The sequence below is a fragment of the Chelon labrosus genome, assembly GCF_963514085.1.
Source record: "Chelon labrosus genome assembly, chromosome: 22".
Lineage (NCBI taxonomy): Eukaryota > Metazoa > Chordata > Actinopteri > Mugiliformes > Mugilidae > Chelon > Chelon labrosus.
In genome coordinates, this window is record NC_140355.1 from 15,219,627 (window position 1) to 15,234,054 (window position 14,428).

Here is a 14,428-nt window from a genome sequence, read left to right on the forward strand (position 1 = left end):
TCTGCAAAAGTCAGAAATTGGATCTGAAGAATTTTCTGAAGTTTTAAAGAAAAGTTGTTGTTTTTTTTTTTCCCCTCGCAGTGCTGAACGATGCATTTTTCACATGGATAGATATTCTATTAGTGTCACAGTGGTTTATTTATTGATGTGTCGGAGGCTCAAAGTAGGACGAGAATATGAGCTCGCTTGCTGATATTATAGACCCTCAAAAAGGATTGAGGAAGAAAAGAGAGGGATGACCGTCGGTTACACTTTTGTATTCGACAGGGCCAGGGGACGTTTTGTGTTTGAGCACAGTTGAATATCTCTCCTATAGAAATGCAAGGATCCGGTGCCATCTGGTGATGGCCTTTTAAAAAATATTATGTGTACTGTATGTATCATAACAGGCACTTTATTAGGAACACTTGTACACCTGCTTTATTAATGCTTCATCCAATCTGCCAGGTGTTTGGCGGTATTGCAATAATAAAATCCTGCAGATACAGGTTGGAAGCTTCAGTTAATGTCCTTGTCCAACATCCAAATTGGTAATAAATGGAACTTTAGTGACTTGTGACTGTGGCATGATTGTTGCAAGATGGGCTGGTTTGATGGATTGAGGATGGTTGGAGATTTCTGACATGCTGGGATTTTCACACACAGTTGTATTTAGAGTTTAATCAAACTGATTTAAAAAAAAACAAAAAAAAAAACAACCTTGTTGAAGAGAGGTTAAAGGAGACCACACTGTTTGGATTTGAGCGAGTAAAGCCACGGTTACTGTGGCGAGCAGATGGGCGACAATGGCAGAAAACCACAATGGGTTCCATTCCTGTCAGCCAAGGAAACAAATCTGAGGCTGTAGTGGGCACAGACTCACCAAAACTGGCCATTTGAAGACTGAACAAACATAGCGTGGTCAGAAGAATCTGTATTTCTGCTGAGGCTGCAGATGGTTGAGTAAGAATCAACAGCGTGAGTCCGTGGACCCAACATGTCTCGTGTCAACAGTCCTGGCAGCTGCTGCTGGTGGTGTAATGATGTGGAGAATCTTTTCTTGGCACACTTTGGGCAGCACCTTAATACCAACCGGGCATCGGCATCAGCTGGCATCTTTTTAATATCCCAGCCGGTTTGAATATTGCTGTTGATCATATGCATCCATTTACACAGTTTGACATTCTTGTCAATGGTTTATTCCAGCATGACAATGCACCACATGCGAATTCAATAGCGCATCTTTATGTGCGATAACAAATCTGAAGAAATTATGCAATTCAATCAACGTGGTGCAGAATTTCTACAGAATATTTCCAACATCTTGTGGAATCCATGCTTTGAAGAACTGCAAAAGGAGCCATCCCGCTATTAGTTATGGTGTTCCTGAAAAAGTCTTTGATGAGATGTAGGTGTTTCATTTTTGTAACCAGACATCTGAAGGCACACAAGTCTGGATAAAAATTATAAAGTACATTTAACTCCATCCTGCTGTGTAATAATCTTCACTGTGCACTGAAGCCAGTCTTGGATGACTCCTGTGGGATGGCAAAACTAGAGCCTGAATCCTCTGGATGTTATCAGTAAATACAAGCATGTCTTGATTGAAGTAGCTTTTTAATTTAGGAGAAATGTAATCAAACTGTGTGTCATGATATATACTAAAACTAAAAGTAAAAGAAGCTCCAACCAGATGCTGAATTTTATGTATAAGGCCTAACATGCTAAGAAGGATAACTATAGTTGTTAAATACTCCTCCTCCCTCCCCTCTCTCAGATCCGTCATACCTGGAGCCAGCGGATGTCCGTCAGCAGCTCAGTCACTACCAGCTGGCCTCCCGCAGTCAAATGTCTTCCGGCTCGATGCCTGGTGGCTCAACCCTGGCTGACAATCGTCCAGATAGTGTCCTCACGTGCGAGTTCTGTGAGTTCAGCTCTGGGTACATGCAGAGTCTGCGTCGGCACTACAGGGACCGCCACGGTGGCAAGAAGCTCTTCAAGTGCAAAGACTGCTCCTTTTTCACCTGCTACAAGTAAGAAAAGACTTCACTGAAACCGGGGGGAAAGACTAAGACTGCCTGACATGTATTGTACTGTGCTACATGCTATATATGAAAGTATTGTTGCTGCAAAAAGTGTACTAATTATGTACATGTACTGTATAACGCATAACTGTCTATAAAATGCTACACATTGCAAGTACTATTCACACATGTACAAGCTCTAGAGACACTTAACTAACCCTGAACGTTCAATGATCTTTCTGTCTGTAAATCTGCCTCAGGAATACGTTCACCATGCATGTGGAGGCAGGTCACAACAACAATGCACCTGAGGACCTTCCTAAAGACCTGCGCTGCCCTCTCTGCCTCTACCACACCAAACACAAGAGCAATATGATTGACCACATTGTTCTGCACAGAGGTGCGCTTCATGCAAAATGGAACCAGGCACATTGACAGTATACTTGACGAGGAATAGTTCACCATTTTGAGAACGTCATATCTGTGTGGTAAAAAGCTGGGCTTACCGTGAAAAACAGGGGAACATGGGGGTTAACTGCTACTTGAGTCTTGACTGTCTGCCTAGCAACCATCATGCTGATGTCAAGACTCAAGGAAGTCACCGGCCAGCCTGTTAAAGATTTTAACATATTCAGTGAATTGGTTTCATTATAAAACATATTTTTTCTGAATGATTGACAAACCATAATATGTTCCCCTGACAACACAGATATACATCTCTCACATATGTATAGTAGACAAAGAAAACCCAAGAAAACGCTCAACAAGTTATATCAGAGGAATGCTATTCCTCTGTGTTGGTTTTAAGTTTTATATTTCAGGTCAGTGTGTTGTTATATAGAGTGAGCAATTTGTTATTCAAACACAAATATACACCAATCAGCCACAACATTATGACCACCAACAGGAGAAGTAACTAACATCGATCGTCTTGTGACAATTCAATGTTCTGCTGGGAAACTTTTGGACCTGACATTCGTGTGGATGTTGCTTAGACATGTAGGACCCACCTAGACCAGACCAGACACCTCCACCCTATAGCAATGACCCTCTTTGATGGCAGAAGCCATCCCCAGCAGGATGGCACACAGAAATGGTTTAGGAACAAAAAACATGAAAAACAGCACAAGGTGTTGACCTGTCCTCCAAATTCCCTAGATCCCAAACTGATCAAGTATCTGTGGGATGCACTGGAACGAGCCTGATCCACAGAGGCCCCTCCCCTCAACCCATAGGACCCAAAGGCCCCACTAACGAGATCCTGTTGCCAGACACCACAGACACCCTCAGAAGGCCCATGTTCGTTCTCTGATGAGTCACAACTGTTGAGAACCCAATCAAACTAATTAAACAAAAATATTCTACTTGTGTATATGTCTATTCAGGAAAATGAACCAATATTACATATCCTTGAGTTGCAAAAAGTAAGAACACCCTTAGATATTTTAATTTTTAAGTTGATTTCAAGGTCAAATTATCCATTATATGAACAGATCATCTGTTCAGAAGTGTTTCCAATCAATGTAATGAGACACAGGTGTCAGGGTTTTGTCTCAGTCTGATCTTCACAACACATGTCCGATGGGACGCACAAAGAAGCTTTCTGAGGAGCTCAGAAAAAGAGTTGTTGTTGCTCATCAGGCTGGAAAAGGTTACAAAACCATCTCTAAGGAGCTTGGAATCCACAAATCCACAGTCAGACAGATTGTGAACAAATGGAGGAGAAAAAGAACCTTTCTTCCCGTCTGCAGTTTGCTAAACATCATGTGGGCTAGCCAGAAAACCATTGGGAAAATATTTTGTGAACAGATGAGACCAAAGTAGAATTGTTTGGTTTAAATGAGAGGCGTCATAACTTGGCCATTTCCAAACATTAATTTTGTTCTTCAGTCATTCTTGTCTGCGACTCGTGTGCTTGACGTTGTCGTCTTGGTGCGTGACCCACTTTCTCTTAAGATGTCCTGACATTTTCTTTTAGAATTTGCCGGTTTAATTCAGAATTCATTGGCTGCCAGTGATGGCAAGCCGTCCTGGCCCAGATGTAGCAAAACAGGCCCAAACAAGGACATTACCACCCCCATGTTCCATGGACTGGATGAGGTTCTGATGCTGGAATGCAGTGTTTTTCATCTCCAAGCATGAGCCTCTCATTTAAACCAAACAGTTCTACTTTGGTCTCATCCGTCCACAAAACATTTTCCCAATAGTCTTCTGGCTTGTCCACATGATGTTTAGCAAACTGCAGAAGGGCAGGTTTTTTTTTTGGAGACCAGTGGCTTTCTCCTTGCCACTCTGCCATGCAGTGTTGTTCAGTCTTCTCCTGATGGTGGATTTATGAACATTAACATTAGCTAGTCACCATGGGTTCCTTCATGACATGTCAGACTGTTGATCGTCTTACTTTTTGAGTGACTTTTGTTGGTTGACCACTCCGGTCGTCTTAAATCTTCTCCATTTGTTCACAGTCTGTCTCACTGTGGATTTGTGGACGCCAAACTCTTTAAAGATGGTTTTGTAACCGTTTCCAGCCTGGATAGCAACAACAACAACTCCCTCACTGAGCTCCTCAGAAAGCTCCTTTGTCTGTGCCATCATACACTTCCACGAACATGTGTTATAAAGATCAGACCGTGACAAATCCATGATTTTTTTTCTCCAAATAAAACGGAGCACTGAACGACACCTGAGTCTCATTACACTGATTGGAAACACTTCTGAATAAATGGACTCTTGAGATTAACTTGTAATCATAGAGGTGCACTTTTTAAGTCGCTTAAAATTGCCAGCGTTTAAATAATGAATTGCTCACTCTATATGAGAACATTAATGAGAACTTAAAGTGAAATATAACACTTAAAAACCAACACGGGAATGGAATATAACTTGTTTTTGGGTGTTTGGTTAGTTTAATGTGAGACTGTCTTCAATTATCTAGATTTTAAACTGATTTTAAACATTTTTTTCTTCGTGTGTGTGTGTGCGCGCGTGTGTGTGTGCGTGAGACAAATGTCTTTCAATACCTCTCCTTCTCCCACATATCTCTTCCCATTCTTCCCATTGTTAGCGCATGCTGTTCTTCTCCCCTCCTCTACGCTTCTTCCTCCTCCCTTCCTCCAACCTAATAATCCGCTCTCCTCCGCTTCCTCCACCAGAGGAGCGCGTGGCTCCGCTGGAGGTCAGCCGCTCCAAGCTGTCGCGCCACCTTCAGGGCCTGGTGTTCCGTTGCCACAAATGCACCTTCACATGCTCCAGTGACCAGGCCCTGCAGCTGCACCTGCAGAAGCACGCTGAGATCAAGCCCTACCAGTGCCAGCTCTGCTATTATGACAGCAGTCGACGGAGCCAGCTGGAGGAGCATCTACGCCTTGAGCACAAGGTCAGTTGGAGTACACGTATGATGAAGATTTGTGTGGCTAAATTTAAACTGATACGCCTAACTGATTATTTAGCAATCTGATTCATAAAGCCAGAACATGGCCGCCAGAAGCTGCAGTCTTATTTAGCAGATGAGATACTTTTGACCAGCACAGAATTTTAATGAATGTGCTTTACTTGAAAAATCAGTCGTCTTAGTGGCTATTATATGATTTTGTGTTTAACTGTCTGATTTATTCCTGCCTTTTCTGGTTTTATTATCTGGGAGGCTGTGGAAAAAACTTATATCTAATATCTTCAGAATATAACCACAAGAAATAACATAGATTTACAAAAAAGGTTTAATCTTTAGCATCTAAGTCCTTGAGATTTAAGGTGTTAAAAGTGTCTAGATTTCAGTTCCAGTGAAAATATTTAGCATGCTAAAGCTAATCTGAGGAAAAACAGTTATAATGTCGGCAGATTGATAACAGTCTTGTGAGTTATTATGAACTGGATGAAGACTGTACGTTGTAGTTTCATCTAAACTTCACTAAGTTCTGACAGCTCTTTGCCCAGCATGTGTAAATATAACCAAATAACAGAAAACTAACCAAATTGTCCAACTTATGTTGTTTGTTTTTTTTATCACACCTCAACATCAGTGAGTGAGTAAACTGCTCCAGGTTTAATATAAAAACTTAAATCTGCCCATCTTAATTGTCTAAATATTATTATTCGTTGTGCGGTAGGCATGATATAAAAGTAAGCACTCTTGGCACAAAAGGAAACTCGATGCTGAATATTGACAGATGAAGTAGGAGATAATATAACACTGGAACCGCTACTGAATGGTACATTGGAATGAGATGAGTAGGTGCATACATATCAGCTTCGGCATATTCTAACCACATCCAGGAGAGGAAAAGGTTTTTGCCTCTCAGCCTCGATTAATGGCGATAATTCTTGAGATGATTTTTTTAATTTATTTTTTTTACTTTACATGACTAAATGTCTGTTTATATGCAACGCATGCTGGGATGACCTCCAGCTGTGGATGTTGGGGATGAAAGAAGGAGGTTGGAAGCCCTGTGGTTAGTGCGAGGGAGGAACTATTGTCAGGAATCTGGTATACAGCAGGTCAAAGGAGGGATTAAGAATTTCTGGAGAAGTTAAGAGAAGCGACAGGAAATCTTTGAGATTCTTCACGGCCACACGTTTTTACAGTCACGGTATTTTTCCATTACGGCTGTATCTGTTAGATTCGGCTGTAATTCTGCTGGGTAGTTCTGCAAGTGGAAGAGCTCAGTACAGAACGTTTATTTATAATTAGAAAATATATTTTACTTTATACTTTCTACTGGGAGGTGCTGCCGACACTTTCTGATGAAAGTGAATCTCAAAGATCAGAAATGAAATAAGTTCGAGTGTTGGGCAGTGTGCAGGAGTTTTTTGGCAGAGGTACTGTATTACAGGTTGATTAATATTTGTTTTTTGGATGATATACAGTAAGTATAGGTCTCAATCCTATAAAATAAAAGTTCATATCATCCATGGTAGACATGTTATTAAAGGGAATCTGGAGAAATGAAATGTAATAATGGTTGGAAGACTAGATTTAGATTTTTGGAGGCTGCAGTTCTGAGTCTTCAGGGAGAATGGGAGGAGGACATTACTCAAAGACCATGAGACTATTTGTGACTAGATGCATAAGAAATGAGTAGATTTTGTCATAGATTACTCCTGTTTCCGGTAACTTTAGTTCATCTAATGCCGCAAAGATCTCTTACATAACTCTTAATTCTTGCAAGTCAGGCCTTCATGTTCAAAAGACTTAAAAAACAAACAAAAAGGAGTTGTTGAGCTTCTGCAAAATGATTCACTTGTTTTACTGTAGTATTGTGTGTAGACAGGGTGTGAGCATTGTGTCACAATGAATGACTATAAATCAGAAAACCAGGTGGTATACATCAAGAACCAATTGCAAATAGACAACAGTCAGGTTTATGGTCTTAGCCCAGACGCAGAATTTATAAAAGTTTTTGTGTTTCGATTTCTTGAGCTTCTTCGGTTAAACAGATATACAGACATAAATATGTATTGACTTTAAAGCTGCAGCTCATTTTCAACAATGACAAATGACACTGCTGCAGAGAGAAAAACAAAACAAAACAAAAAAAAGCCTCTGAAAGTGAAAAAAGAAAGTGGCGTGCGCTGAAACTGAAAAGTCCCTCCTGTTTGTGGTCAGGTTATCAGGAACTTTGAGCTGATGGGCCGGGTCAACCTGGACCAGCTGCAGATGATCAAGGAGCAAGGGAGCAGCGCCGAGGAGGAGGAGGCGAGAGAAATTATGGAGATGGTGGCAGACGGAAAAGAAGCTCTGGAGGAGGAGGAGGATGTGGAGGAGGAGGAGGAGGAAGAGGAGGAGGATGACGTTGAAGGGATGGAAATTATGGCGAACATAGGGGAGGACCAGAGAGAGATGGACGATGAAGAGATGGAGGACAACATCAAGGAGGAGGAGGAGGAGGATGTGGGGGATGAAGAAGAAGAAGAAGAGGTGGAGGTGGAAGAAGAGGAGGAGGAGGAGGAGGAGGAGGAAGAAGAAGTTAAGGCGGTGGAGGAAGAGAAGCCCCCCCTGCAAGGTAACTACTAGATGGACAGTGTCCCTATCAAATGAGACAGTTTAGGAGCAATATCATTTCAGATTATTTGTTGTGAGCTTTAAAATCAACTTGAAATGTTGTCACACTGGCCATATTTGTTTTCAGACACCTTCATTCATAACGTGCCTAATCCTGATGGTCAATAGCTGTCTGGGTTTCTGGGTGTAGAAGACAAAACCGTATGAAAATAAATAAATTAAATCCTCCCCTTTATATCACACTGTCAAACCACTGCCTGACCCCGCCAGTCGAATCCAAACGCTGACGGAAAGCAACGCTGTACACAATCGTCTTCAGATGAGAAATGTAGTATCTCCTGTGTCTCTTTTTAAGACAAATAAATATGGCTTATAAGCAGGACATCAATCCTATGTCCAAAGTAGTTGTAAATCTGAATTTGTTGTCCCATTTTATTCTTTTAGCTTATATTTCTGTGCATTTAACACCGGAAGGGACAATAGGTCTATTCCAGAGTAATGTGGAAAACATCCAGATCGTCTTTGTACGCTGATCTACGGAGGTGGATTAAAGTGGAGGATTTTCCTTCTGGCAAATATTCTGGCAAATAGGACATGAGCAGCCGTGAAATTACTACATTCTCGGACTGACCAATTATTTGAACCCCGTTTCCCAGAGGTCCTTGCATCTCCCAGCAGCAGCAGCAGCACCACCAGCACTGGTCCGAGCAGCGTAGAGAAGCGTCTTCCCTGTGAGTTCTGCGGCCGCTGCTTCACCAACAGCCTCGAATGGGAACGACACGTCCTTCGACATGGCATGTGAGTGGTTTTTCACGTCTCTTCCTCTTGTTTTCTTTTCATTCGTGTGTCTTTGGCATGCTCATTATAAGACAGAGGAGTAGGCTTGAGAGCCACGAAGAGAAATCAGTCAAGCATAATGCACATTTCTACTGCCTTTAATTCAACTGGTTCATATATAAGATTCTAATTGACTAGCATGCAGTTTTCCATTCTTTGTTGTTCTGGATCACTCATTTGTTGTCCCGTACCTGCAAATGTTACCCCTCAGTGCACTGAAATGGTAGTGGGCTTTAACAAAGTTGAACAAACGAATTATCAAAACGGAGGAAATGACAATACAGACCTGCCTATAATATGCATCGTTCAGGCATAATATTATGACCACTGACAGGGGACATTGACCATCTTGTGACAATACAGTGTTCTGCTGGGAAACTTTTGGACCTGACATTCACTCATATGGATGTTACTTAGACATGTACCACCCACCTAGATCAGACCAGGCAGACCAACCCTATAGCAGTGACACTCCTTGATGGCAGCAGCCATCCCCAGCCGGATGCAGCCAAAAAAAGAACAATTTAGGAACAACTCAAAAAAACATGAAGAACAGCACAAGGTGTTGACCTGGCCTCCAAATTCACTAGATCCCAAACTGATCAAGTAGCTGTGGGATGATCCACAGAGGCCCCTCCCCTCAACCCATGTGACCCAAAGGCCCCCACTAATAACATTCTGTTATCAGACACCACAGGACACCCTCAGAAGGCCCATGTCCATTCTCTAATGGGTCACAACTGTTTTGGAGGCACAAGGGAGAGCTACAGAATATTAGGAAGGTGGTCATAATGTTATGCCTGATCGGTGTAGGCCTCCTTCAAGTAAAGCTCACTATTTGAGGAAATGCGGTATTTATAATAATTCCCCTCCTGTCATTAGTCTTCATCTTTGATCGTATCTTTCCTTTCAGGATGGTTACCAACAGCCGACCGGACGCCAGCACCACTTCAGCAATAGAGGCCTCGGCTCCATCTTCCACCGCCTGCTCCGCGTTCCCAGACACAAAGCCGGACCCGTCCACCAACGGAACGGAGGACGGGAACCCCACTGATCTCTCTCTGACGAGTCAAAGCCAGTACGCGGAAGACAAAGAAACGCTCGACACCAAAAAGGACCCACAGGTCGGCTGAACCGACCGCGGCCTCCTTCGGGTTACTGTGCTAGAAAACGATAACATTGGGGTAGGATCGGCTCTGGGTGGGATCGGAAAATAAGATGTCAAAGGAAACGGAACGGTTTGAAACTTAAAGTGACTTTTTATGAGTTGGTGCATTATTAGATTTTAGGTGTTACATATATAAGTATTAGGTTGTGCTGCATAAAATGGCTGAGCTCTTTAAATGGGCGGTCCCCTAGGACAGATCTTAATATATTGGTAACCAATAGTGAACAGAACTCTTTATTGCTGACATTCTGGTCAAATCTACAGTGAAAGATCCCACCTAGATAAAACTAAGCTATATATAAAGAATGTTGTCCAAAACAATTAACTAAATTTAGCTTTTTATTATTTGAAGCACCTTTTACACTCCCCCCTCTGCTCGTCCAAAATATGGGTACTGTATTTGCCTAAAGACAAAACAAAAAAAAGGTATGAAAGCATTTATGATCATGGCCCACTGTAGAGCTACCAGTTCTTATTTCTTGTTGAAATTTGAGACTGTTTTTGCCCCCCCTCCCATCTTAGCCTTGTGTTAAATGTGTGAAAGTATTCCTCGAGGAAGAGTCGCACCTTATCTATTTTAGTAAAAAAAACAAAAAAAATAAATCACCAAAACCACGTTTTCTCCATTTGTAGAAATATTGACAGTTTGCCCCGGTGTTTTTGTAGCAAATTGCTATAATTTAAGTCCCGTAATATTATACTACGTATAAGCCTTCAGCCTTTGGCGCCCTTTCCATTTTGACTGTGCTGTTTTTATTGTCCAGTAATTTCAGTGATGAAATCGTGGAAATAATGGGATTAGTCTCAAGCTCCCTCTCCCTGTGAGGTATCACGTTGTTCGTAGTTACCCTCTGAACTCAGCAGATCAGTATAACAGCAGAGATGTGTTTCATGTGTCATGACTGTACCCGTTCAAGATTCGCATAGAAGAGGTTTTAACGGTAGCGGCATCTTGGTCGAGAGGTTGCACTTGTCTTTTCAATGGGGGATTTGTAAATTAGGTGTGTTGGAATACTTACCTTGAGAGAGGGGGATGAATTATCATGAGATGCCATCTTTCAAGGCTTCAATCTACTGTATGCACATGTGTCCAAACCACGATAGTTTAATCAATTAGCGTCTGATGGGGAAGCACTGTCAACAGCATCAGTTACATCAGTACTGGAAAGTAGTCCTTCAGCTTTCTAGCTTTCAAAAGTCCTCAAACAATGAGCTATGGTTACTTCTCATTGGCTGGAGCCATTCCATGATAGAAGCATGTTTCCTCCAATCACCAAGTATTCTTTTAAAGTGCCTGCCCTTTACACAACAGTTTCCAAGTGTCATATCTTTTATCACAAATCAGTTCAGCAGAATCCGGCTCTGGCCACATTCTTTGAAGGATGCCAGCGTCGATGGTATGAACCTCTGGCTCTACATTACACTGTTCTACGTTCAGGCCAGGTGACTGCTACTACATACGTTTTCAAACCAGTGCACAAGTGCCTTAAAAATGTCCCCTCTCATGAAATTTGAATCTATCGGACTTAACAGTTTATTTAACGTATTCTGGTATGTGCCTTAGTGGCAAATTTTAAAGTCTTTGATCAATTAGGATCAGATTAAAATGAATTCCTTTTTATTATAATAGCACCAATTGAGTACCGGTACAGAGAAATGTGGTTTAGCATCTATTGCAAGGATTTTTAGTGTTAAAGCATTGATTTAACCAGATTACCAAAAGGATATTCTCCTCTCATTGCCCCGCAGTGGTTTTTAGCCATATTGATATTTATTTCAAGGTTTTTAATATTTCAGTCTTGTCAGATCTTTGCTGATCCACTGGAAGTAAATGGAACAAGAGCGAGCGTTTTGTCACGAAGGGCCTGTATTGAGATAACTGGATCTCTGACTCGGCACATCTCGTCAGAAATGTACGGCTGACGCCATGTTGAAAGGACAAGTGCAACCAGAGCAGTTGTCGCGCTTAAACCATTTGTTTCCACACATATAGAATATATACTGTATATGACACTGGGACTGTATGTTGAAGATCGACTTTTTAAAAGTGTCAAACCCCCTTAGCTTAAATACCCTTTTAAATTCTCATTCTGTGTGGACACGTCCGTCATAACTTGTTTGATTTTTTTTTTTTTTAGACAAAGCTGTTATGTTGTCGTTGATATTAACAAAAAAAAAAAAGGCAGAGATTGTATTTGCTGGAAGTTGCTGCTTGAACGCCCTGAAGCCTTATGAGAATAGCAATGAAGTCTAAAATTCAAATTCCGATAAGACCATTAAACAATGTGAAATGAAATGGCTCCGGTATCAAAATTCGCAAAAGGAACACGCGCAATTAACTGTGTCCTTTGCACCAAAATATTTCCCACGCCTGCTGTGTTTGCTGCTGTAATTGTCACTGAACTATTGGGGGAAAATGGGAAATCTGTTTTTGGACCGTTAGGATCTTGTGGAGTTCTGTGGGTGGAACCCTGCTGACCTACATGTTTGCAGCCATGTATAGAAAACAAAACTACTCGTTAAGTGTTTGAACTGTGGTGTTTCAGAATGGATAATTTAACCCCCATTTTTTTTTCCTTTAGGTGTTCTCATTTTTTAAAAAGAAATTTAAAAAAAAAAAAGGATATAGTTAACCCTTTTAGGGTGTTTGAGATCCCAATCCAACATTTTTACGCTGTTGTCTGGTTCCAATGAAAAATATCCCTTTTTTTTTTTTTGTACTGTAATGGGAATGAGCAGACAGGGAGCACAGTGTGGTTGTACAATATTAAACATAAAGGAAATGTATGGAGTTCTCCACTAACTAATGGCCGGGGGCTTTTATTGTGAAGGAGAAGGAAAAGTTCCTTTGGGAGCTTTTGTCTAAACCGCTTGGCCGACATCTATAGAGGCCTACAGAGTCCTTTGAGATCTAGCACATACAATCCATAACGTGACACTCCAGTATCTTCTATCTGTGACCAGTAAGGGCATTAGGTCACTCATCCTAAGTGTACCAGCCCAGATTCGACCCGCTCAACAGTACGTCGCAGTCCTCTCTGCTCCTCAGCCCTCGTAATACCTTCAAAACCAGTTGAGTTGGAGCTGAATCTCAAAGCCCTATTTCTGTTCTGCAGGTCCAGCGTGTAGCTCCTGGAAAGTAAAGCCGTTTTAAAAAAAACAACAAAAAAATGAAAAAAAAAAAACGTTGTTGTAGAAATAAGCTTTGTTAGGCAGCTTGTTGCCCAGTTTGAGAAACCCAGCGTAAAAAACCCCACGAGATGAATCGCGACGCTCTGGAAAACGAAGCTGTCAACCCAAAATTGTTTGTTGTTCTGTGATCATTTTAATAGAAAACGACTATGAATCCCTCACTGTGTGCAGTCGCTGTAGACTGTAATATTTCCCAGTTGACCCAAAGTGAAGCCCCTGCTGACGACACACTGGATACTTGTATATATGTTTAGTTTGTTTCCGATGCATTTCTCTTTTCAGACTGTTGTCTCCATAGTTTGACACTAGAATCTCTCCTTCTTGCCTTTCTCCCATATAAATCTGATTACCTGATGGTGGGTTGTGATGTTGCCTAGAATGATTGTTTACAATTTTATTCCATTTATCTCTGGATATTCTGTAAATATTGTAATTCATTGTCTTTTTTTAACTTGATAATAAAGTTATCAGATAACAGCTAATTGTGTGTATTTCCTCTGTGTACACCGGGGTGGGGAAATGCAGCATTTCCTTGCTTAACACTAACATTTTGCGCATTATAGACTGACAGTTGGAGAATTGTGGGTATTCTTCTATTCGTCTGAGTTGATATAGTCGATATCATACACAACATCACTTCCTCATGTGGGATATAACTTCAGCCACCTTCTAAATCAGAGAATTCTGCACGTCGGCGGAGATGTCAAAAGTATTTAAATTCCCGGATAAACTTGTTTCCTGTTCAGCAGATTTAGAGTAAGAGAAGTACATGATAGGGGCAAAGTAACTTATCTGAGGGCCGTGCGAAAAGGCCAAATACCGGTGTCGGAGCCACTAGAATAACATTATTTGCTTAAATCTTTAACCAAACATTTGGGGGATTCCAGTCTTAACCACGGACCCAGACAACAGATATGTAGCTGCGCTCGCCGCAGTCAGTTCACCACATACGCCGATCAGCCACAACATAAAAACCACTGACGGGAGAAGTAAATAGTATTGACCATCTTGTGACAGCGCAATGTTCTGCTTGAGAAACCTCTGGACCTGGCGGATGTTACTTAGACATGTACCACCCACCTAGACCAGACCGGGTCTCGGTTACACTTAGCAAATAATTAGCTAATGTCAGCGCGCCAAGAATGCTATTGTGTTATAAACATACGCCTGGTGAACATCAGCATATCAACATTTTTACTCCTAGCATTTGGCTCAGTCAGCTCACACCAC

The 14,428-nt window shown here is 41.5% G+C and overlaps 1 protein-coding gene across 3 annotated transcripts in view; it reads left to right on the plus strand.

Moving 5' to 3' along the window:
* znf462 (zinc finger protein 462) overlaps positions 1–13,675 on the plus strand; it is a 56,329-nt gene extending 42,654 nt beyond the window's left edge. For all 3 annotated transcript variants that reach the window (XM_084572315.1, XM_084572317.1, XM_084572316.1), the window contains 6 exons: positions 1,757–2,012; positions 2,264–2,403; positions 5,156–5,379; positions 7,606–8,002; positions 8,658–8,799; positions 9,752–13,675. In XM_084572315.1, coding sequence (XP_084428441.1) covers positions 1,757–2,012; positions 2,264–2,403; positions 5,156–5,379; positions 7,606–8,002; positions 8,658–8,799; positions 9,752–9,971 — 1,379 coding nt within the window. In that variant the 3' untranslated portion in view covers positions 9,972–13,675. The remainder of the gene's footprint in view (positions 1–1,756; positions 2,013–2,263; positions 2,404–5,155; positions 5,380–7,605; positions 8,003–8,657; positions 8,800–9,751) is intronic.
* The last annotated feature ends 753 nt before the right edge of the window (positions 13,676–14,428 follow it).